The 24,890-nt window shown below is 40.2% G+C and overlaps 1 protein-coding gene across 3 annotated transcripts in view; it reads left to right on the forward strand.

Moving 5' to 3' along the window:
* The first annotated feature begins 684 nt into the window (after nt 1-684).
* Nucleotides 685-24,890, forward strand: part of LRFN2 (leucine rich repeat and fibronectin type III domain containing 2) — a 93,610-nt gene continuing 69,404 nt past the window's right edge. For all 3 annotated transcript variants that reach the window (XM_018559254.1, XM_018559253.1, XM_018559255.1), the window contains exon 1: nt 685-2,081. In XM_018559254.1, coding sequence (XP_018414756.1) covers nt 709-2,081 — 1,373 coding nt within the window. In that variant the 5' untranslated portion in view covers nt 685-708. The remainder of the gene's footprint in view (nt 2,082-24,890) is intronic.

Below are 24,890 nucleotides of genomic sequence, written 5' to 3' on the forward strand. Positions count from 1 at the left end.
GGTGCTGTGTGAATAGGGGCGAATGGCAGTGAGTGAGCTGCCGGTGCTTTGGCTCAGCCGATCCAGATGTTGCATCGGCTGAGTCAAAGTCTTTCTTGGAAGTCCTTCTGACCGATGTGCAGCCAAAGGCAGCCAATGTAGGCTGATTTCCACTGATGTACGGCTGAAATCAGCCGTACTGAGCAGTAATGAATAGACGAACGTAGTTGGGCTCACTTCACTACCGCTCGTTTACTCTCTCGGCTGCCTTCGGCAGCTTTGTGATTAACCCTTTAATTATTAGGGGCACAGGGACTGGGTGTTGTGAGTTAGTTGAACTATTAATTTTTTTGTGAAAAGGGGAACTAACTCTTTAAAGTAAAAACAAAAAGGTGAGCATTCAATGTTATCTTTGCAGGGAACTGTTTATTTTACACATTTATTTTAATGACAGTGTCGCTTTAAGATGCCAAAATCCTGTGGAGAGTATTTATGGAATTTCAGTTTCTAGCAAACTGATTTACTCATTTGTATTCAGATCACACTGTAAACTATATTATTATTTCTTTGATGTTATGAAATGGCCAAAGAATTTTGTTGAGAAAGAGATGTGTTGATAAAAGCATTTGGAACAAAATATTTCACAGAACATAATGACTGCCAAGGTAATCTATGGCACATTAATAGAATTGTTTCTTTCTCATTGCAGGTATCTCTGCCTGACTTACAATGGAAAAAATCCTCTGCGGTCTTCTGGTATTTGGAATGACAGTAGTGGTCAACTCATGTCCAAAATACTGTGTGTGTCAAAACCTGTCAGAATCCCTGGGAACATTGTGTCCTTCAAAAGGATTACTATTTGTACCAGCAGACATTGACCGAAGGACAGTTGAACTTCGACTTGGGGGAAATTTTATCATAAGCATCCATCGGCACGATTTTGCCAACATGACTGGTCTCGTTGACCTGACTTTGTCTAGAAACACCATCAGTTATATCCAACCTTTTTCTTTTATTGACCTAGAGAGCCTTCGATCTTTGCATTTAGATGCTAACAGGATGACCAGCCTTGGAGATGACATATTTAGAGGGCTAATCAATCTTCAGCATCTGATTATGAATAATAACCAACTGAGCAGTATCGCAGAAGATGCATTTGAAGATATTCTACAAACTTTGGAAGATCTTGACCTTTCTTACAATAATCTCAAAACTGTTCCTTGGGATGCCGTCAGACGGATGATTAATCTACATCAGATAAGTTTGGACCACAATCTTCTATCCTATATTACAGAGGGTACATTTCAGGACCTGAACAAGTTGGCCAGGCTTGATTTGACTTCGAACAGGCTACAAAAACTACCTCCTGATCCAATATTTGCAAGGTCACAAACATCAATGACTTCTGCAACGCCTTTTCTTCCTCCCTTGTCACTCAGCTTTGGGGGAAACCCACTGCATTGTAACTGTGAGCTTCTGTGGCTTCGAAGGCTTGAGAGGGAAGATGACATGGAGACATGCGCTTCGCCCTCTGCTCTAAAAGGAAGGTATTTTTGGTATGTACGCGAAGAGGAATTTATTTGTGAACCACCTTTGATTACCCAACACACTCAGAAGCTGCTTGTCCTTGAAGGACAGACTGCATCTCTAAAGTGTAAAGCTGTTGGAGATCCTGCCCCGGTCATACATTGGGTTGCCCCCGATGGTCGCTTAATTGGCAATTCTTCAAGAACAGCAGTCTATGACAATGGAACTTTAGATATTTCAATAACCACATCCAAGGATTATGGAACCTTTACCTGCATAGCTGCAAATGCTGCGGGCGAGTTGACGGCCCCTGTTGAGTTGTCCATTGTTCAGTTGCCACATCTCAGCAATGGCACCGGCCGAGCTGCACCACCTAAATCAAGGCTTTCTGACATCACCAGCTCCAGCAAATCCAACAGAGGAGAAGTTAAGACTCAGCCAGAGAAAGCTGTCGTAGTGTCGGAAGTGACGACTACCACAGCTTTGGTTAAGTGGTCAGTAAGCAAGTCTGCCCCAAAAGTTAAAATGTACCAGCTTCAGTACAATTGCTCAGATGATGAAGTTCTCATCTACAGGTAAAGTATATTTATATTTTATACTTTTAGAAAAGACCAATTATATTTAAGGAAAAACTTCTTCCCCGTTTGCAAAAGTCTTTTTAGGATAATAAACTACATGAGAAAAGAGCAAGACATTGTGCAAAATGTGCTTACTGTTTCTGTACGAAACAATGCAAGGTAAGAGCTCAGTTTTTTTTTTTTAGAAAACCCATTTGCTTTGTGCCTCTGATATATTTTGACTTTAATCCCGGAGAGCTGTGTTATTTAACGGACCTTGCAGGACTTCTGCAGTCTCAGTAGGTTTGGGTATGTCACTCAAATATTGTAGCTATTTGACTTGTCTTGACATGATGAAGTTTGAAACTTGAACAATGTCACCTTAATGCTCTTAAAATTTCAAGTTGAAAATTCAAGTTCAGATCTACAAACAAAAGAAAAACTCCGGTATGAAACACAAGTTTTCTGCATTTTCCAATGTTGATGTTGATTATATTGTTATGTATGACCTATTCAGTTCCTAGAAATGAATGCCTAGCAGAGCCCCAACCACATACATAATGGGGGTGATTTACTAACCTAAACACACACACACACACCAGGTGTGTGTGATTTTCACACAGCAAAACGTATTTATCAACCAAAAAGTCTCTAAAAGCATATTTCCACTAATGCCATATATGGAAAAATCATGCACATGATGCATATATAATGCTGCTTCACAGTTTAGACAAAAATGTTTAGCTCATGCATTTACATTCCTGCATTCATCAACGCAAGCAACATAACATAGAGCTAATTTACACCACATTACCTTGCAATTCATTGCAGGGCTTTGCACAACACACCTGCTGGGTGTGTACACACTACAAAGGTGTTTCGATTCCTCCCATAGATCATGCTGGGAGGGAACACACTACAGAGGTGTATACACGTTCGTGGTGTGTTTAAAAGGTTAGTAAATCAACCCCAATGACTCTTATAAGGAAGATACTAGGTTTGAGCCATCAATGTATTTTGTGGTTTTCGTCAGCAATGTTTACAGGACGTGTGCAAATAAAGGAAGATATTAGGTGTGTATGAGAAGGATTGCAATAGGACGGCAAACAAAAACGTTGGAATGTTGGAAAACAAGTTACATTTATTAAATTTAAAATTGTTTGCACCATCCACATTTTGTCTTTTTCAGGACATGTGCATATAAAATCTGACAGAAAATAACATATATACGGTATAACAAAACAGCAAGGATGCATACATTGTTTTGGTTATTGGGCCAGTGGATAGGATATAGAAAAAGGTTAAAACACTATTTTACATTAAAAAAAACAATTCCATGGCAGTTGTTATTATACACAATGTTGACTTGGAGGGTATTGTGAAAATGCCCCAAAAAGACAAAGGATAGGTCAGCAGCGACTACAGGCCAAATCAGATAGAGCCAAGGTCTTTCATCGGTTGTCAATAAATCTTTATTTAATGAAGGATACATACATATAACACCATCAACGTGTTTTATAGCTCTAATCTGGCCAGTTTGTTAGGATGGTGTTAGCGGACACTTGGAGTAGCAAGGCAGCGTCTCCTGATGTGTGCAACATCAAATGTAATACTTTTTTTTTAATCTCCACGCTGCAAAATATTTACGCATAGTCAGACCTCTCCTAGGACTTTTTTTTTTTTCATTTTTTCTTCTCCCATTTTTGGAGTCTTCTCTTCATCAAGCAAATGTTGACTTGGCAGTATTTAGATCTACTATTAAATTTTTTTTCCATCTTTGCTAAGAGAAGGGAAGGGGTGTGTTGATGCAAGTACTGAGTGAAATAAATGTCAGCAATATAAATGTATCTGTTAAAAAAACAACAGCAAAACATATAGTAAACATGCTTCTTAGAACTGAACATAGTAATAAAGAATATGAATATAATATATTTCCCATATAACATATACAGCATGGAAAACCATGCCGTGTCTGTGCCCTCCACCACCTTTGCATCAACCTGACTTGACACATAAAACACAGGACAGAGAGAGCTCCTATTGGTCTATGATAGAAGGTTTTTTATATATTTTTTTCAAAATGTATATTAGACCTGTCCTATAATGCTGGGGAAGAAGTGTACCCCATCACAGGTTCTATTTTTTTAAATTCTTCTTGCTGTGTATAACTATTAGAAGCACAGGGACCCAACAGATAACAAGTGTTTTCTTTCCCCAAGAAGACTTGATGCGGTTGATTTACTAAAGTTTGTTGCAAGGGAATTTTTCCCATAGCTTTGTGAATAAGGTGAAGTTCTGCTGACTTCCATCATCCAAACACGTGCAAGTAAAAAACATTTTTTTTTTCTAAATGTTTCTTGTATGCGGTTGGGTATACTTTGCAAATTTAATTTTCACCACATGTGCTAACCTTAGGGTAAATTCCATTTGCAAAGTAAACAGCCTATTTGCGTTTAGAAAATCGACACCATTGTCTTTAGTTTGGCGGAAAGACGGTAGATTAGAATTAATGCCACTGAATTGCAGATGAAGGATATGTCCTTGAAAAAGCAGCATCGCCCTTGCCTTTTAGTCATTGTTTTGTTAACTACGAGGACAGAATCCACATTTTCTTCCATTTTGTATAGAATTTATCTTTGCTTACGTGAAGTGCCACCTGTGAAAACAATGACGGGAATTGAAACGGCAAGAATAAAGAATTCTTAAACACTTAGCTAATGTTGAGTAGGTAAACAGAACAGGTTAAAGTTTGGTGACGGAAAACAAAATCTGTAAACCGACAGGATAACAGCGTCTACAAAAGATAGCTATGAATCCCCTGTTATATTATGATTTTTTTTATATGTATTTGGAATATTATTTACAGAAATTACAGTATTCTAGAGCAGCCTTTCTCAACCTTTTTTTTAGTCACAGCACCCATTAAAAGTATAACACATTTTGAGGCACCCCAGTCTAAAATTCATAGATTTAGTTTTCCCCCTTCACATCGAAGGGCCCCCTTTAAATCAAGAGTTCCCTCTTTATATCAGGAGCCAACTTCACATTAGTCTTCATTCCCCTCTTAACATCACATTTCCACTACCACAGCATTTTGAGGCACCCCTTGGGAAGCTAGAAGGCACACCGGGGTGCCACAGCACCCTGGATGAGAAAGGCCATAGTAGCGTATACCATTTATTGTGACAGTGGAACCAATCCTAAAGAAGATGTGTTAAATAAGGGTCTCAAAGTACTGGCCCGCAGGCCAATTGCGGCCCCTGAACTGTTACTATGTGGCCCGCAGCCAGCTGACAAGCCAGGCATGCATACCAGACTTGCGGGAGCTGCTACTTGGTCTGCATCTCTGTCAGATGCATACCGCATAGCTGATGCTGGCTGTGCCAGTGCACAGTTCCTGTGAAACATATCATTACATGTGCTGGTGTTTACATGCAGCGGCTGTCGCCTGAACTTGAATCGGTGACAGCTGCCACATGTAAATGGCCCATTAGGGATTCCTGCTGCAGGAATCCCTAATCACACCTAAACTTAAAGGTGTGATGGCCATGTTGTGTGTATATTAGTGTTTGTACTTCTGGTTGTGGGGTTGTGCACATTTCCGTTTGTATATATTTCTATGTGTGCGTATCTGTGTGTGAAGTATGAAATTTGGCAAGTGTCCCCCATGGGAGAAAGAAAAATTGTCTGGTGGCCCCTGAGTGAATTGAGTTTGAGGCCGCTGTGTTGAATGTACTTGGAAACAAAGATTGGGCCGAGCTTGCTAATCAAGGTGGGAGGACATGTAACCTTTAATGCCCTGGGCTCTCAGGAAGTGGGTTCAATGATGCTGGGAATCTTTCCCCCCAAGAGGAGTGGTGACCCAAGAACAAAGGTGTGCCGTGCTGGAGCTTTGGAAGGTTACTTCTCTGGGACTTTTCATGGGAAAGGGGCAGCAGCTTAACTACTGTATAGCCTTAGCAGCCAAGGCGGCTACTATGGAGCTTGGGGGTGGAAGGGGGCCCCATTAGGTTGTCGAAGCAAATTAAAAATAGAATATGTGAAGATAATTCAGTACTGGATCATTAAAAGAGAACTGTGGGGTGAGGACATAAACTAGCGTCCTTCCATGACCCAAAGCTCAGTATATCGCAAGCTACAGCTCGCGATATACTGAGACCATCGAGACTGGGATGGATCCCGACATTACTGTTGAGATCCACCCAGCTGCGTGAGTGACAGCGGGCTCTGCCTATCTAGAGGCAGAGTCAGCTGTACCCGCCCCCACTCCCGTCCGTTCCTCCAGTCAGCACTGGAGGATCGGAGTGGGGAGGGGGAAATTCCTGTGGGGAGCCGTGAGTGACAGTCACTGCTCTCTGCAGGGAGATGATAGAGAAGTGAGCGAGCAACAGTATGTGTTCGTTCAATTCCCGATCTATTGAGCCAAAGTGTGACAGTTTCATTGTCACACGTCGGCTCGAACTATGAGGGTGAGTGGCTTTCACTCACCTCATAGTTCTCCTTTAAGGGTTGGAGTGGTTGCAGTTGATGATAGCCCTAATTCCCCGTAAAGTCTACAGTGTAGAGATGACTTCAGATGCACAGGAGGAGTCTTTGGGGGTCTTGGAATTATTATTTACAGCACAGAGAGGTTTTTTGGGGGGGCCCCTGTCACATTTTTGCTATGGGGCTCTGTAGTTACAATCCTGTAATTGGGGATAGGTTTAAGAGATTTTTGCTTGGAGTTAGGTTTTTGCATAATGTTGGAGGCAGTTTATATTAATGGCTGTGTACCATTGGCTTTATGCATTGGTATTATTTTGACTGTTCTGTATTGTCCTGCGAAAATTGATTGTGTATCAGAATTCTCTTTGGGCATTACATACAGCGCTGTAACATTTCAGAAGCTTGCAAGAGAATCGTGGTAACATTGAAAAAAAAATGCCCACATGTGATTCCTTGTAGAGTACATAAAGACACAATAAAAAGTTGCAATAATAACTTCTTTCAGACAATATCATTTTCTTGGACTGCACTGCGGAGGATAATCCTGATTACAAATCTCCATTCTATTCAGATTGGCAGCCACATTTTACACCAATTTAAATTCCAATTAATTCATAATTTAAATCTTAATTTGCTCATCACGGACAGATTCCCCAATTGTAAATATTGCATAGCCTTCTCTTCTTTCAAAGTGAAAGGCTGAGCTTGAATTTCATTTTCCTCAATGTCTTGGTGAAGTCAAACAAAATTAACCGTTTCATCCCCGGCCACTAATTAGGTTTTCTTTTTAAAGGGAAGATCTGACTCAGGATTCTTTCTCCTTTATTCATATTTGTAAGGGGAACAATAATACAAGAGGGTAAATATCTTTTTTTTTACAGTTTATTAAGTAATTAAAATATGTTTCCTTTCTGTTTTTGCACTCTCAATCTCTAATATTAATTAATTGGTTAATTATGAATACATCACAAAGGAACACAGAGACTTAAAGTTAAGGTGACACTAAACTCAGGAGTTAAATCTTAAAAATACATTCAAGTACCTTAGCAATTAAAAAAAATGTGTCTTATTTGTGTATCACTCGGCTGTAGATCCTCAAATCATCTCTGAATTGGTGCTGACACTGTCCTTCCTTCTGGAGGGGGGCTACTTTTGTTCCCCATGGTCCCTGTGTGTGTTGTAGAGTAGTCACCGCTCCAAGCTCGCTCCCGGGATGGAACTACAATCTCATGTTTAGTTTACAAATTTGTATTGAGATTGTAGTCCATCACCGGAGCGAGCTTGGAGCGGTGACTACTCTACAACACACACAGGGACCATGGGAAACAAACGTAGCCCCCCTCCAGAAGGAAGGACAATGTCAGCACCAATTCAGAGATGATTTGAGGATGTACAGCCGAGTGATACACAAATAAGATACTATTTTTTAATAGTTAAGGTACTTGAATGTATTTTAAGGTTTAACTCCTAAATTTAGTATCACTTTAATTTACATAACGTGCATGCAAAATTTAAGTACAATTATTTTTTTCTTGTACATGATTGGGTGGCTAAAATTAATACAACTTTACTACTATATTTAGTAAGTTCAGTGTACATTCACTTTGCTAAGTCAACAGTCTCTTCTCATTTAGTAAATCAGTTCCGCTATGTAAATTAGGAGACACAGGAGATAATAGTTTAGAAAAAAATATTGATAAAAAAGAGAGGGGAACATTAAAGAGAGTTAAAAGTTAAATGTGAGTTAGGAGACGCAGGAAATGAAAACTGAGTAAAACAAATAAAGCATTTAAAAAAAAAAGGGAATTAAAATATGAGTCAAGAGACACAAGATAAAATATAAAATGAAAAAGAAAAACAGAATTAAAAAATAAAATGTGAATTAAGAGTTAACTGCAAGTTTAAAAACACAGGCGATGAAAACGGAGTAATATAAACAGAATTAAAAAAGAGAAAGATTGAAATATAAATTAGGAGACAAATGTTGGAGAAGAGCTACACGTGATAAAAAATTGATTTATAAAATAAAGATAAATAAACAGTATTAAAATGTAATATGAGTTCATAGCTGTCTGTGAGTTAAAGAGGAACATTACCCATATCTTTAAAATGACAACAAATACACCTTTAGAAATGTTTAGTTATGACAATCTAGAAACAGATACTTCTATATAATTGCCGGCTTTTTATTCTTTGCATACATTATCCTGCCCCCCTATTCTTCTCACAGTGGCCATTTTTACTAAGGGCAGATTTATATATCTCCCTTTACTTCCTGGAATTCTGGTACATGTGACTAGGACATGTGACCATGCCCATCATCTCAGGGGAGGAAAATGCCTTTCCCTGACATCTCGTGAGATTACAGATGGGATTTCCCAGCAATGCTCTGCTAATGTAACCTTCCCAGGATGCAATGCTTGGGCACAGATTACATCATCAATGCTCAAGAGGACCAGGAAGTGGAAAAACAGTAATTGTAAGTAGAAGAAAAATATGTTAGTTTAACTAATAAATGTAATATGATTTCATATCAGCATGCAGAGCTGCACACTAGTGTAATTATTAGTGAAAGGGGGTAGAGGTCTATTTTAAGATATGACCGATAATAAAATTGAGTAAAATAAATAAGCAGCTTAGCAAAAACCCTAATCCTAATAAATAAATGTGAGTTACACTAAGGGGTTTATTCACGTAGGAGCCGAGGGAGCTGCTGGAGCTTCTGCTCAGCCGATCCAGATGTTGGGTCGGCTGAGTCGAAGTCCTTCTGCACTTCGGCTTAGCCGAACATGCAGAGCATATTCAGCTGACCAAAGTGTAGCCAAAGGCAGCCAATGCATGGCTGATTTCAGCCGTACTGAACCGAATGGAATAGCCGAACGTTGTTCTGCTCACTTCGGCTGGATTATTCACTCGGCTGCCTTCGACAGCTTTGTGAATAACCCCGTAAATGTTAAAAGTAAGTTATGAGTCATAGAAGAGAAAAACTGAGTAAAAGTAAAAAATAAACAAAATGTATAGAGGAAAAAGAAATGTGAGTTAGGAGTCAACTCTTAATTAGGAGACACAGGAGATAAAAAAAATTAGTAAAATCAATAAGCACAGTAAAAGAAAAAGGAAATTAAATGCAAGGGGAGGGGAGAATCTTGCCATGGAGTGGGTGGAGCTCTGAGAGAACTTTCTTGTTAGCTGCCCTTTAACTTGTTCCAAAATTCTTCAAAAGTTTTGTATTTGAACAGAGAGAGAGTTGCAGCTCCACTCATGACATTTCTGGGCAAGAGCGGGTGAAGATCAGTTATTCCACAGCGCATCGGAGTCAGTTCATGTTCCTCAGACGCGGGTGCTTAATGATCTCATTTATCTTGCTGTGGAAGTTCTGCGAGATGAAGCCGCGTGCATACATCAAAGTCTCACAAAATAAACAGTCAACTTTCGGAAGCTCAGACCAATATGGGTTGATTTATGATTCCACTGGAGAGATGACAAAATCATAATTACCGGGATTATTTTCTCATCTCTGTTTCTCTAGTGTGGCAATTTCAGAATTAACAAACACAAAGGGAAATGTGATGAAGTGCTACAGAGCCACCTTGAGCTCCCTTGTCTTCTCTTTTCAGGACTAGCAATGGAGCTGTGATAACCATAAACTCCTCGTGGGACAGTACCTGGTCAGCAGAATAAGAGTGGGCAGGGCCAACACGCAATGTTTGCAGTTTGTGCTAAATTATTAGTGACTTTTGCGGGGTTTTCCCCTTTACTGGACACACCTAAACTCCAGTATTTGATGTTTACATACTGTTAGGTTTCCAATTTTAGAGTTCCCTGGGATACGATCATGCTGCCAACTTCAGACAAGTACTTGGGAATAAAGAGTCACACCAAGTTGTGTATTCACGATTATATTCAAAGGTTTATTGTAAAACAAGGAATATATATATACAAGTCTTAGAAATGGATGGCAGAGCATAAACCAATAGAAATCATGCACGTGTATATAAATTAATAAATGCTACCATGGGTCATAGAGCGGTCACACAGGTGGCTACTACTAATGAGATAAGAAACCACAGTTTTAATGATACAAGAATGCAGCTGTGAACAAGTGAAAGCGGTTCAAGGCCAGTTTATTCAGAGCCTTCTAAAAAGCACACTTTTACTTGTTCAAAATATGAACTATATACAAACTAAGAATAAGAGAATAAGATTATTTCTATCACATACTTTGGTACTTTATGTAATATAGCTAACATATGTATAATTATTTATGTAATAGATATATTTTCTTTAAATGCATTAATACAAGCCTTAAAGGAGAACATAAGCCATTTTGTTTAGTTTTGGATAGAGTAAGAGAGTATTATAACCCCTGCCATTTTTTTGCCATCTATTAGACATGTAAGCTACAGAAAAATTTGGTTCGGTTTGGATATTTCGTTATTTCGGATCTGAAATTCAATTCGGTTTGGGTTTCAGATTCGGATAAAATCCGAATTTTCGTTCGTTTCGGATGAGTTTACGAATATTCGTTGTGAATGCCACAGAAAACCATATATACATATAATACTAAATCTGAGGCTCCCAGACCCGAATGGCATTCAGGATCCGCATTTGCAAATTGCAATCGGGAGCTCCCAAATGCCATTCGGATCCTGGAGCCATATACATATAATACTAAAGCTGAGGCTCCCAGACCCGAATGGCATTCAGGAGCTCCCCAATGCAATTCAGAAATTCGGATCCCAAATGCTCTTTGGGTCTAGGAGCCTCAGCTTTAGTATTATTTGTATATACTGTATATGGCTCCCATGTTGCAGTAACAAAAAATTGTGCTCAGACCCATTTGGATGCATTAAAGCGAAAAAAAAACATATGATTATCCAGAAAAGCCACATGTCCAATTCAGTTTAGGTTTTGAATGAAATTTGTACGGGATCTGAAATTCGAAAATTGAAATTTGGATTTGGACACATTCAAATGCATTGGGATTCAGAAATTCGGATGTGTCCAAATTTCTGAAAATTTGTATGTTTTGATTTGGAACAAAACGAATCGCACATGTCTACCATCTGTCTCCTATTGGTGTATTTCCCTTCGCTTCCTGTCTAATAGCCACAACAGGAAGTAAGAGGAAATCCCTCCAAAGTGAGGGAAATCCCTGGTGGCCAGCAGGCTCATCAAAATTAGTTCCCCCATTTGAAGATTTCTCTTCTATTCCTGTTCTGGTGAAAACTCAAAGTTTGGGACTTTCAGTGATAATGGTAACCAGGACCAATTCCCTAATGGGGATACAGACAACAATAAAAACCTAACAGGGGTTCTAATATCTCTTCACTCTATCCAAAGCAAAAAAAATAAAATTTGGCTTCAGTTGCTCTTTATGCCAAGAAGGTGGCAACAGGAAATAATTCAAGACATATATATGAGCCCATGGGCCTCAAATTCAGGGCCTCTTTGCTATAAAAAGCTTGATTTTGGTCTCTGGAGTCACGTTTGGGTCACCTTCAACTATTTAATGGGAATAGTGAAATCTTGGACATCACAGGTCACCTAACCAGCAGGCCAAGATTGCTGCAGCTCTGAGTTTAAAATAATACTAAATGCATATCCAATATCCTCTTAGATATGCAATTGTTTAATTAAATTTTAGGAAGAATATAACCTTATAAAATGCAGCACATCCAAACTGATTGTGGGGACTTTCGTTGTGGGTAAGAAGTAAGCTCAGACAGTTAATGTGACACTAAATTCAGTAGTTAAATCTTAAAAATGCATTCATGTACTCTAACTATTAACGATAATGTATCTTATTTGTGTATCACTCGGCTGTAGATCCTCAAATCCTCTCTGAATTGGCGCTGACACTGTCCTTCCTTCTGGAGGGTGGCTACATTTGTTCCCCATGGTCCCTGTGTGTGATGTAAAGTAGTCACCGCTCCAGGCTCATGTTTAATATTCTAATTTGTATTGAGATTCTAGTCCATCACAGGAGTGAGCTTGGAGCGGTGACTACTTTACAACACACACAGGGACCATGGGGAACAAAAGTAGCCCCCCTCCAGAAGGAAGGACAGTGTCAGCACCAATTCAGAGATGATTTGAGGATCTACAGCCGAGTGATACACAAATAAGATACATTGTTGTTAATAGTTAGGGTACTTGAATGTATTTTTAAGATTTAACTCCTGAGTTTAGTGTCACCTTAACTTTAAGTCTCTGTTTAGTGTCACTTTTAGTAACACAGCTGCATAAATAAGCTTCAGGATAACTTATGTGGCACATGGAATTGTGGTTGTCAAAAAAAGAAGAAACTAAGAAAAAAATATTTTACTAAAGGAGGAAAGTCAACTGTGTGCCTCATTTAGAAGTTGGCTTCTATTTACTAACTTCAAAGTGCACTTTTCATTACCTTTAGAAGTATCCACAAATACATTCCTGCCATGTTACAATGTACAGCAACAGTATCATTTTTCAAAAAGTGCTCCACTTTTTATCAATAAAAACTCATCCTTGAACTTCAGAAAGTGACTTTGCCCAGGCTGAGATGGTGTCATCAGTCTGCTGATTCTAGCATTTCCTAAGTCTCCTCTCCTCCATTGCTCAGACTGCAACATTGTAACATTGTAGCAAGTCAAAAGGTAAGAGGCTACAGCCAGGGCTGATTTGTGTCAGAATTGTGAAAAACCCAGTACATACTTGATTGTGTCATCTCTAAGGGCAGGTTCATACCATCTTCCGGACCAAATCTGGTCCAGATCTGGTTCGGAAAATGGTGTGAACCTGCCCGCAGTTCCAGTGCATTCCAGACCAGACAAAATGAGACATGCTGTATTATTCTGGTCTGGTCTGGTCTGGAACGGACTATGCTGGTGTGAACAGAGGCCAGAAATACCATAGGGATACATTAGGATGCATTTTGGGTTCGGAAACAATCTGGTCTGGTCTGGTCTGGAGATGATCTGGATGGATGTGGTGTGAATGGGCCTTAAGTCCAGGAAGTGGATGGTTGTTGTAAGGCCGGATGGTTGTTGAACGAAGATAGCACCATCCTAATGGAAAGAAAGGTCTTGAGAGGGGAGGGGTACTGTGATCTCTATGGGTGATAATAAATGCCGGGAAATGTTACACTTAGGCGTTAATTTATAAAAGTACCGCACGGTATGCGCCACTAGCACCCCTGGATGGAGCTGGCAAGTGTAGGAGAGTTTTGTCAGTGCCCTCTAGAGACACTTTCTATTATAAATGAACCCCCTCAAAACTTTACTTAGTATGCAAGCACTTATCATGAAGAAAATACCTGATGCTAAGCCATTTTTAAAAATCCACAGCTTGAAACTGATTGCTGATTATGGCAACACAACCATATTCCCTCAGTTTAAAAAATTCGGCAGCATCGCTCTGTGAAAAGCCTGCTCATCCTTAATTCTTCTTATTTCATTTAGAATATTTTCCATCCTAGGCTTTCTGCAGCTCAGCGTCAATTTTCTACCTCCATCCTCCGATGCTTACGTTAAGTTCCTTTCCATAATTCTTGTCTCATTGGTTATTGAACTGTTTTAATAAGGTGGCTCAAGCTGGTTGGAAACAGGGCATGGTGTAAGCACTGGAACTATTTAATAAGACTGTTAGGACGGGCATAAAATTAGATGTATTCCTATTATTCCAATAATGCACAGATGGAGAGTCTCTGAATTTGGCTGCAAAGTTGTTTTTCTGATGACTGAAACTTTCTGAAGCAGCGTCTCTTTTACACACTTAGACTGGCCATATGCTTGGCAATTTTGTGACAATTTTGGAAGATTACATTGGTTCTCATTAAAAAAAAACGATACTGCAGATCAATCAAAACCGCCGTTACAATGTCATTCATAAGCCTTTTTTCAACCAATTCCCACTGCAATTTTTTATTTTGTTGGTAGCTTGGACTACTTAACAAATGGAAGACTTTTGTGAACAATTCAATTTCATGCAAACTTTTTTTTTTTTTAAAGGCAAAAGTTGATTTAAAAGGAAAACTATGAGGTGAGTGAAAATCACTCATCCTCATAGTTCGAGCCGACGTGTGGCAATGAAACTGTCACACGTCGGCTCAATAGATCGGGAAGTGAGCGAACACATACAGTCACTCAATCACTTAATGATCGTCTCCCTGCAGAGAGCCGTGATTGTCAGTCACCGCTCCATGTAGGGATTCCCCCCCTCCCCGCTCCTATCCTCCAGCGCTGACTGGAGGAACGGAGGGGGGGGAGAGGGTGGACACAGCTAGCTCTGCCTCTAGATAGGCAGAGCTCGCTGTCACTCACGCAGCTTGGTGGATCTCGACAGTAATGTCGGGATACGTCCCGGCTGCGTCGGTCTCAGTATACTGCGAGCTGTAGCTCGCAATATACTGAGCTTTGGGTCATGGGAGGACGCTAGTTTTTGTCCTCCCGTGCCCCCTAAGAGAACTATGGGGAAAAGCACTGACCCCATAGTTCTCCTTTAAAACTTTCAAATTAGACTATGTGTAGCCTTTCTTATTTTTCCACCAAATATTTTGATTTAATGAAATGAACTATTCACTCACTTCCTGCCATGAAGATCTCTGTTCAGGCAGATCCTGATATAGGGTGACCTGTCTCTCCTGTGTTGTCACACTGTCAAAAGCTCTCCCAACGGAAACTACTAACACTGACACACGCTGCACAGGCTTGGGTCTACTGTTGTCACCATTAGAAGACACACCCCAAAAAAATTCCATGCAGCCATTGCTGGATTGCATAGAGACAGGATGTGGCTGTAAAGGGCCTACATTAGTGGTGCAAAGAAGGATTACAAATTTGAAACCATTTTATTTAAAAAAATGGCAATTGTTTGAGATACACAAGTTAGTTTACAGGTACTTGAAGAGTCAGTTATTTTGATTTACCAGAGAGTTTGAGAGAAATGTCCTGTTCCACAGTGCTCACACAGGGGGGAGGGGGGGACCCCCCCAAAAAAGGGGGGGGAGCTTTTGGTGGGGTTTTTTTTTATGTTGATTTACCAAGGGGCTACAACTTACCCTTCTGGACCTCTATATCAATACCAGCCATTTTATTTTTCTTTAGCCACGGGCAGTCAGATTTGAGAGGATGATGCTAGCAAAGTCAAGTTTGTGTTTCCAGGAACATGGGGATTCTTGGAAAGATTGCGGTGCTAGTATACATGGCATGGCAGTTTTATTCTCTTTCAGGACTGCTAAGGAACTACAAAGCAGCAGTCTCATGTTGCCAATAATAGAGGGTTATGGGAATCAAAGCTCAGTACATTTTTAATTTTGGTGATTCCAGCTGCCAGTATCCATTTAATACTCCAATTTAGGTAGCATCTCCTATTAATATTTAGGAATGAATGTTCTTTTAATAACTAGAATTCTGTTGATTTAAAAATTGTAAATATGTTTGACTCTGTGGTAGTGAGAAATAGATCTCTGTGGAGACACCAGGAGAAAGAAACAGCAAGGCCATAGAAAGCAACAATAATGCTGAAAATGTGTAATGAAATAACAGGAGATCCAAGCCGAAATAGCAATATAAAAGCAGCCAGAAAAATAATTAAAATACATAATAAAACTGATAATAAGTGGCTGACGCTAAGGGAAAAGAGAAATCAAAAACAGGTGACAATAGAATCTAAGCATGTAATGAATACTGTATAGGTTTTATTTTTTTTAGATTTTTTGTTTAAGATGCCCAGGTTATGAGCCAAGTATACCATGCATATGGGCTAGAGCAGCAAGCCTCTGTGGATAAAGAGTCAACAAGAGTATGGGTCCATCCAGTGCTACTAGCAGCCTCTACATCCTTTAGGGTTGGGGAAGTGTTTTAAAAGGTGTGCCATAAAGAGCATGGGTAGTTAATTTCAACGGGCTGATGCTCATTGACTCTTTTGCACCACTGGTGTACCAGGAGGTAGTGAACATATACTGTATATGGAGAAGAAGATAAGGGGTAAGTTCCCTTCAGTAATGAATGATAGAAAATGCAGCCTGTCAGTAACTTGGTGTAGTAGAGTTTAAAATTGTTGAAAGTTGGTTGTCTCTATTTGTCTAATTTTTGAGTGATTGTTAGCTGGTTCAAAGTGGTTGAAATTTCTCAAAAGCTGAAGTTACATTAAGGCATCATTCACACTGCTGAGAGCTGGCCCGTACAGATCCGTGCGGCATGCACAGATGTATCGGGCGGTCCCGGGAAGGACAGGTGCTGCGTGTGTTCGACGCAGCAGGCCGTTCTTCTCTATGGGAGTACGTGGACGTATGCTCACCCGAGCTGTACATCTGTGCGGTTGTCTGTACTCATATGCAGGCAGGATGGATCCTGTATGCGTCCGAGCACAAACACTCGCACCTGCACGGATGTGCAGTTCAAGTCAGCATATGGCGGCATACGACCGCATACTCCCATCGAGAAGAACAGGCTGCTGTGTACAAACACATGCAGCACCTGTCCTTCTCGGGAGCGGCCCGATGTGGCCATGCATGCCACATGGATCTGCACAGGCCGGCTCTTAGCAGTGTGAATGAGGCCTTATGCTGGAAATGCTTGTTGCAATTTGACAAACTAACCAAACTCTAAGGGGTTGATTTACTAACCTTATAAACACACCACGAACATGTATACACCTCTGTAGTGTGTTCCCTCCCAGCATGATCTATGGCTGGAATCTAAACACCTTTGTAGTGTGTACACACCCAGCAGGTGTGTTTGTGCAAAGCCAAGCATGAATTTGCAAGGTGATGTTGTGTAAATTAGCTCTACGTTGTGTTGCTTGCGTTGATGAATGCAGGAATGTAAATGCATGAGCTAACCATTTTTGTCTAAACTGTGAAGCAGCATTATTTATGCATCATGTGCATGATTTTTCCATATATGGCATTAGTGGAAATATGCTTTTAGAAACTTTTTGGTTGATAAATACGTTTTGCTGTGTAAAAATCACACGCACCTAGTGCGTGCGTGTGTTTAGGTTAGTAAATCACCCCCTAAAAATCCATGTTTTGTTTAACATGATGATTTTGATTGACTGCAACAAATGGTTCGAAATTGCACTCATCAAACTGGGTGTGAAAATTCGATTGATTTGAATAATCTGTTATAGTTGTTTTTTTCCTGTTTTTGATTCAATTTCAATTTAAAGTGACACTAAACTCAGGAGTTAAATCTTTAAAATGCATTCAAGTAACATAACAAAAATGTAACGTATTTGTGTATCACTCAGCTGTAGATCCTCATGTCATCAGATCCTTCTGGAGGGTGGCTACTTTTATTCTCCATGGTTCCTGTGTTTTGTAAAGTAGTGTCAGGGACCCAGGGGGGCTGTTCCTTGTCAGGTTTGCAGGCGCGGAGTCACATTTAGATTTCTAATTTGCATTGCGATTGTAGTCCATTACGGGAGTGATCTTGACACAGACACAGACACAGTGACCATGGGAAAGAAAGTAGGCCCCCTCCAGAAGGAAGGACAGTGTCAGCAGTGTACTGTATGGAAGCTTTCAATTTATTGCCCAGTTTGAATCTTGAATTCTTGTGGTTGATCGATCTTGTTGATGGTAGATTGCTTAGATTCTTCTGTTTACTTGCAGTCATTTTTTTTTTATGTTGTTGAAAGTGGTTGCATTTGATTAAAAAATTTCCCCAGGTATGGTCAGCTTAAATGTAACTTCAGCTTAATTTATAAACCAGGGGTCAGCAGCCTTTTCCATGTTTCCACTCCAAGGAATCCCATAGTGGTAATTGTTACATTGATTCGCTAATTTCCTCCAGCATTCTCTAGAATTGTTTCATTATATCTCTTGTTACTAACTTGAATTTATTTCCTGTGATCCACCATAGAAAATATCTAGTCCTATAGTATATCCAGCTCCATCTAATGACATCAGGGAGGTGGGTGACTGGACCAGGATTTGTAATTGACAGCCTAGTGAGCTTTACTCCTACCCTTATACTGGCTATAGACTTGGCAAATTTGAAAGTGCTGTCTGCCGCTGGTTTAGTGGAGTAAAGGCTTACATTTACCCCAATGAACTGTAGTATACTAAGACAGAGGATTATTTACTCTTACATTAATGTCAGCAAGTGCTCAAGATCCAGGGGTGACTCCTTAATCACTGAGCTAAATCTGGCATTAGGCATGTTCCAAGGAGGTGATCTCATGAAGAAACATTATTCTTTTTAAAGAGTCTTACCACCAGGGAACCTTTAAGGCGTTCAAAGGACCCCTTTACCAGTTCACAGAATTGGGGAACAGTGGGAACATCCATTCAATGCAAATCATTCTGATTCAGGTGGAATTGATCTCCCTCTGAAGTGGAGACAAGGTCCCCACACACAAAAAAAATAACATCATAAACCTACATATTAAGCACTTTAATCAGAATCCTTTAGGTTGTTTGGTGATGAAGCTAAATTAGACCAACAGCAGGCTTGCTCCTTTCTTCCTCCAAGGACACATGGTATATACAGTAATAGGGTATATTGATTGCCAACCTGCAAACTGATTAACTTTCATGACTTTTCTTGTTACCTGTCAAGTGCCAAGAACTTCAATTTGGCTTACTCTAGAGTATAATTTGTGATTGATTTTAGCACTTTAATTTCTCTGCTTGTTAAATGTTGTTCTAAGATTTTTTTTTCTTCATTCTTCCTCCTCCATTGCCTAAAAATAAAGCAAATTGGAGCCTTGAATCACCGGCACTGCTTAATCCTGAGCATTCAGCTTGTTATTAGCTCATTGATTGAGTTAAGGTTTAAGCTTTACTGTAAGGATTGCAAGAAGAAAATGGGTTTTTATCTTTAATTCAGTGATACTAATCAGGAGAGTGTGAATTGCACACAGCCGCTCTTCATTTCCATACCCCAGTAGACACTTTAGGCAGTGGAGATAGCCAGGAGAGTCGTACAATCCAAGATACAATATATTTTCAGAAACAGAGGAAATGTAATTTTCACTAATATAATCTGCACCCTTAATGTCGAGGCTATGCCGGAGAACAATGCCCTATTGTCTGATTTAGCTTCTAAGATTATTTCTTAGTGTAATGAAACCAGTAAACCTTTACAGCATTTTACTTTGCTTAAAAGGTTATAAGTAAAATTTGCCAAGATTTATATGAAGCCATAAACTTACATTATGTTTTAAAGGTATACTCTTGTCAGAACTGAAAATTTTAATATATTATGGTCAAAGGCCTGTGCAGTACTGGGGTCCATTTCAATGGACATCGGTAACAAAATGTTGGGCCCTATTCAGACAATTGTGAGAACCATGTGAATGCTTAAGGGCCCCTTGGGCCACTTGCACTCTGTCCAAAAGCAGCTGCATATGTGTTACTCCTTCCATCCTAAGTGGTGTGGCTATGTAAATTTAGTGTTGCTAGCACTGTAATCAGTCTGGCTGATTAGTAGTCTGGTATAATTTGGTTAATTCTAGGTGTTCTGCTTGATTGCACCTAATTGCGTGTGGGGCTTGACCCTGCCACAGAGTGGGTGTCAGAGATACCGTGCACGGGTGTCCCCACACCGCGTACAGGTATCTCTACGGGAGGACCAAATGTGTGACCACACCAGACAATGTTTATGAGCACACAGTTTATTAGGCACACCGAAATCAAGTAACCACAAACAACCCCACCAACACCCACAAGTATCAAACAATAACCAACTAAATGCAAACAACAAAACCAGATACTAAAGGACAAGTGAAATCTGGGGAGCACGGCAACACAAGGGGAGCCACGGAGCAATGGCCAGGGTACAAGGGGGCACCAGGATGCAGAAATCAGGTCACAGTATACAGGAAATGGCGACAATACTGTAGTACCAGGGTTACTGCAGGGAGGGATTAAATACCCTCCCAGATCATCAGCAGGTGGTGCCTAATTGCAGAGACAACTGCAGGTGAGCCCTGGAGCTGCAGGTCCTGGTTCCAGCATCACAGTGCCACCTGGAGGCGCTCAGGTCCCAGACAGCCACTGACTGCCCAGAGACACCTGCAGGTGAGCACTAGAAATGCAGGATCTGCTCCAGCGCCACCTGGGGGTGTTCTGGTTCCTGACAGTGGGACAGCCAATAGGGGAACATTAGGAGTGCCTGGGCCTTACCAGCCAATCACTAGTAGTTTTATGGCCAGTGGCGCATGCTGGGGGAGTGCATAAATACTCAGGAATTGCCATGTGCTCAGGCAGTCCGCCTCCAGGAATCTAAAAAAAAAGTGTCCAAATATTGCATAAAAAGTCATTTGTTATCTGTGACCTCCCTTGGCAATGATGTTCTTCAAACCAAAAACCTTTAACTATGTGATCAGAGCAACTCACCAGATTAAACTGACCCCTAAACCAACAGAGGGTCAGTTTCGTTTTCTCCCCTGTTGGTCCTCTTCTTTACTCAAACGATTATCTACATTCCTTTAACTGGCAGTAGAAGACTGACATGGACATCTTATTTTCCCTTATTTTATAAGTGAATGTAGCACTGTTTTTTAATCTATAATTTTGGATTATATGTTATATGGGTTCTATTTTGGCATTTGCCAAAATGGAACCCATAAATGTTGGGGAATGTTGGGCAATTAGTGGTACTTATGCACACGTGTTGAACATTCGCCCTGAGAATCTCTGTGAACGTTTGTTCTATGCAAATGGAGGCAAAAAGCAAAACTTTTAGTATATTTTCTTTTCAGTTTAAATGTAATATTTGGCAAATACTGCATTATGGCCACTAGATGGAGCGGAGGCGTAGGAAATAAATAAATATTTGTTATGCTCTTAAGCTCCATCATGGCTATATTGCCCATGATGTTGTATTTATTGAATATTACAATACAAGGTGTTTTGTGATTGGACACGGTGAAGAGGAGAGAAGGATGACAACATGATCTCCACCTCGCCCAATGAGAAAGTGCCTTGTATTCATTGATCAGTCCAAGCAATGCAAACTAACCACACCAGCATGGATCTTTTTTGGTGCTTGCCATGATCAGTTCGAAACAACATTGAAGGGGAACTAGCAGGTTTACCAGGTATTTTACACCAAGAGAATAAATCAAAGCATTAGAGGCTACTTGTAGAGTTAAATAGAACTATAAGTATACACAAACACATATATTGAATTTATTCTTACTTACTGTAAGCCTGAACCTCATGTTTAACCAAATTTTTCATGTCAATGATAATATAATGAAAATGACATCAGGTGCTGATAGTATTAAAATACAGTGGTGCTGCTGTTCATGAACTTAATTCGTTCCACTATTCTGGTCGTGAACTGAATTGGTCGCGAACCAAATCAAATTTCCCCATAAGTTTCAATGTAAATAAGGTTAATCCATTCTGAGCCCTACGAACGTGGTCGTGAACCGATTTGGGTCGCGAACAGAATCAGATTTTCCCATAGGGTTCAATGTAAATGAGGTTAATCCGTTCTGAACCATATGTAAATTCATTACTGCTCTGCACTTTCTTTTTACCTCCATGCTTGCTCTGCACTTTCTTTGGAGCCATGCTGGATTGAATAATACTGTACAGTACTGTATGTGCTAGAAAGCACACAAAAAAGCGTGCGCAGGTCTGTCTGCGACCGCAATCTCGACTAGAGGAAGCCACACCCACGTGTCAGAGCCGCGGTCGTGTTCGCCACCCGATTTGGAGTTCGCAAAACAGAATTTTGCTGAACTTCATGTTCGCGAACCGAATTATTTGCGAACAGAAGCATTTGTGAACCGAGGTATTACTGCAGTAATAATAGTAATAATAATAATAATAATTTGCCAAAACAAATCTCTGCTTCTATGCCCAGGACTTTTGAGGCTGACATACTGTAATATCTATATTATGTGACAAATTATAATTATTGGAGTCCAGCTCCTGTGCCGACACCTGAGAATGGGCCCTGGAGGAATGATAACAAGGAGAACGTGATGAAAAGCCAGCCGACCTGACATTTGTTGATCTTGCTCTCATTTCTAGTCCTTTCCTCATGGCTTGTTTGCTTGCATTTGTGAATTTGGCAAAACAAATAAAGGCTGGATTGTTTATTTCACAAAATCCTTGAGGTGATAAAGGTGCTTGCAAAATAAAAGCACAAGGTGAACAGCTGAAGTGTAATGACAGTGCCAAGGGGCACCCTGACAAAATGACAAGCAAGTTTAATTATGAAATACTTCTCTTCGGCATTAGCTAATAAAGTAAGACTATTGCACTACAGTGAATTATTAAGAGTCAAGGATATTGTATGTAGAGCCAAGTTCCCGATTATGCCTAATTAAAAAAAAATGCATAGCTACTCACCCAGCAATGTAGATTTATTCTGTGTGAATTAACCAGCTGTTGTGGTCTGGAGCAATCAGTGGTGGTCTCTCTGTCGTGGTCTGACACTCCCCTGCTGAGCCAGACCTATAGTTCCGCAATTGGCTAAGCTTATTATCCCTTCTGATTGGAGATATCTAGATTACTGCTTCCACGTGGAGAGCAAGTGTCCTTTTCTGCAGCATGCTGGCCGTGGACAGGCTCTTCTACTTGGGATGTGGCTGCTTTCTAAGGAAAACAAACCGTAAGACTTTGCACAATGTTCTAATGCACCTGGAATGTATGTAGCTGATTAAAACTAAACTAAAACTCAAAGAGATGGCAGGGAAGCTTTATTTCCAACAGTTATGACTTGACAAGGTTGCACTGCTAAAAGCATATATTTATTAGAGAAAGTGCTTTTAGAAACAAGGCCATAGGGATTTCTAGAATTACTTATTATACAGCTGTGGTCTGTTGTTAGGCTCCGTTCACACCTAGGCATTTTGTCCCTCAAGGCTAAGTAGGACAAAAAGCTTAAGACAAGGAATCCTATTCATTTATATGGCCCCTGTTAACACCTGAGTGTTTTCTCCCGTGTTTTGTTGCACAAGTTTTCCCATTAAAGTCTATGGGACCAGAAACCGCTATAATCTGCCAAAAAGTAGCTCATGTAATTTTTTACAGCGACGGGCATTGTTCTGCTTGTGACAAAATGCTCATCTGTGAAAAGGGGCCATAGAAATGAATGAGATTCCTTGCCTTGTGCGTTTTGTTGCGCTTAGCTTTGAGTGACAAAACCTCTAGATGTGAACGGGGACTAGGGTTGTATTTTGGCATTGGTCCTAGGACAGGAAGTGAGGGCAGATCTCCCCAACAGGAACCCAGAGAGCAATAAAAAAAAAGCCTTGCTAAGATTTTAATTTTCCCTCATGCCATCCAAAACTTAACAAATGGTCAGGATTCTAGACATGTAACCCCCACAAAAAATGAGTTTCATTTTGGATCAATACAGATTTTAATTTTTTTCCGATTTTCAAATTACAGCTCCGAAAATTGATTCAGTTTGTTATTTGGATTTCGTATCCGTCCGAATTTTCATTTTGGAAAGATCCACAACAGGAAGTCACATGACCGTGCCTGCAATGCAACCCCCAACATCCAAGAAAAAAAACATTTAAATTGTTCAGAGAACAGTCACATGTCCTATTTAGTTTAGTTTTGAACTAAATTTTAACAGATCCATATTTTTGTTAAAAGGACATTCGCATTCGTTCGCATTTGGAATTTCCAAATTATCAAAATTTGTGCAAATAACATCCATTTGGAGCAAAATGAAATTTACATGTCTACAGGATTCCACTTTAAAGGAGAACTATGAGGTGAGTGCTTTTCACTCACCTCATAGTTCTAGCCGACCTGTGACAATGAGACTGTCACAGGTCGGCTCAGTAGATCGGGAGGTGAGCGAACACATACCGGCGTTCGCTCACTTCTCAATCCTGGACTGGATTCCCCCTCCCCGCTCCGATCCTCCAGCGCTGACTGGCGGAACAGACGGGGGAGGGGGTGGGTACAGCTGACTCTGCCTCTAGATAGGCATAGCCAGCTGTCACTCATGCAGCTGGGCGGATCCAGACATAATTGTCGGGATCCGCTTCAGCTGCAGAGTCTCAGCATACCGTGAGCTGTAACTTGCGGTATACTGAGCTTAGGGTGACGGGAGGACGCTAATTTGTGTCCTCCCGTTCCCCTAAGGAGAACTATGGGGAAAAGCCCTAATCCCATAGTTCTCCTTTAAATTCCATTCTGAGGATTCATTGTATATAGTGGAAAAAAATCCCTCCGTTGGTAAATCAACCCCCATATTTGAAGGCTTTTTTTTCCCTTGTATCTCTGAGATTAGTTATTGATTTTGCCTTGTAAAAACCTGCACACTAAACCTGCCCTCAAGAATCTTCCACTGTACATAAAGTAAAAATACAAAAATGATAGAAGAGCATAAATCACACAGAATAAGCTATTTTAAAAGTGTTCATTATTGTATC

The sequence above is a fragment of the Nanorana parkeri genome, unplaced genomic scaffold (assembly GCF_000935625.1).
Source record: "Nanorana parkeri isolate BGI_ZX_2015 unplaced genomic scaffold, ASM93562v1 scaffold385, whole genome shotgun sequence".
Lineage (NCBI taxonomy): Eukaryota > Metazoa > Chordata > Amphibia > Anura > Dicroglossidae > Nanorana > Nanorana parkeri.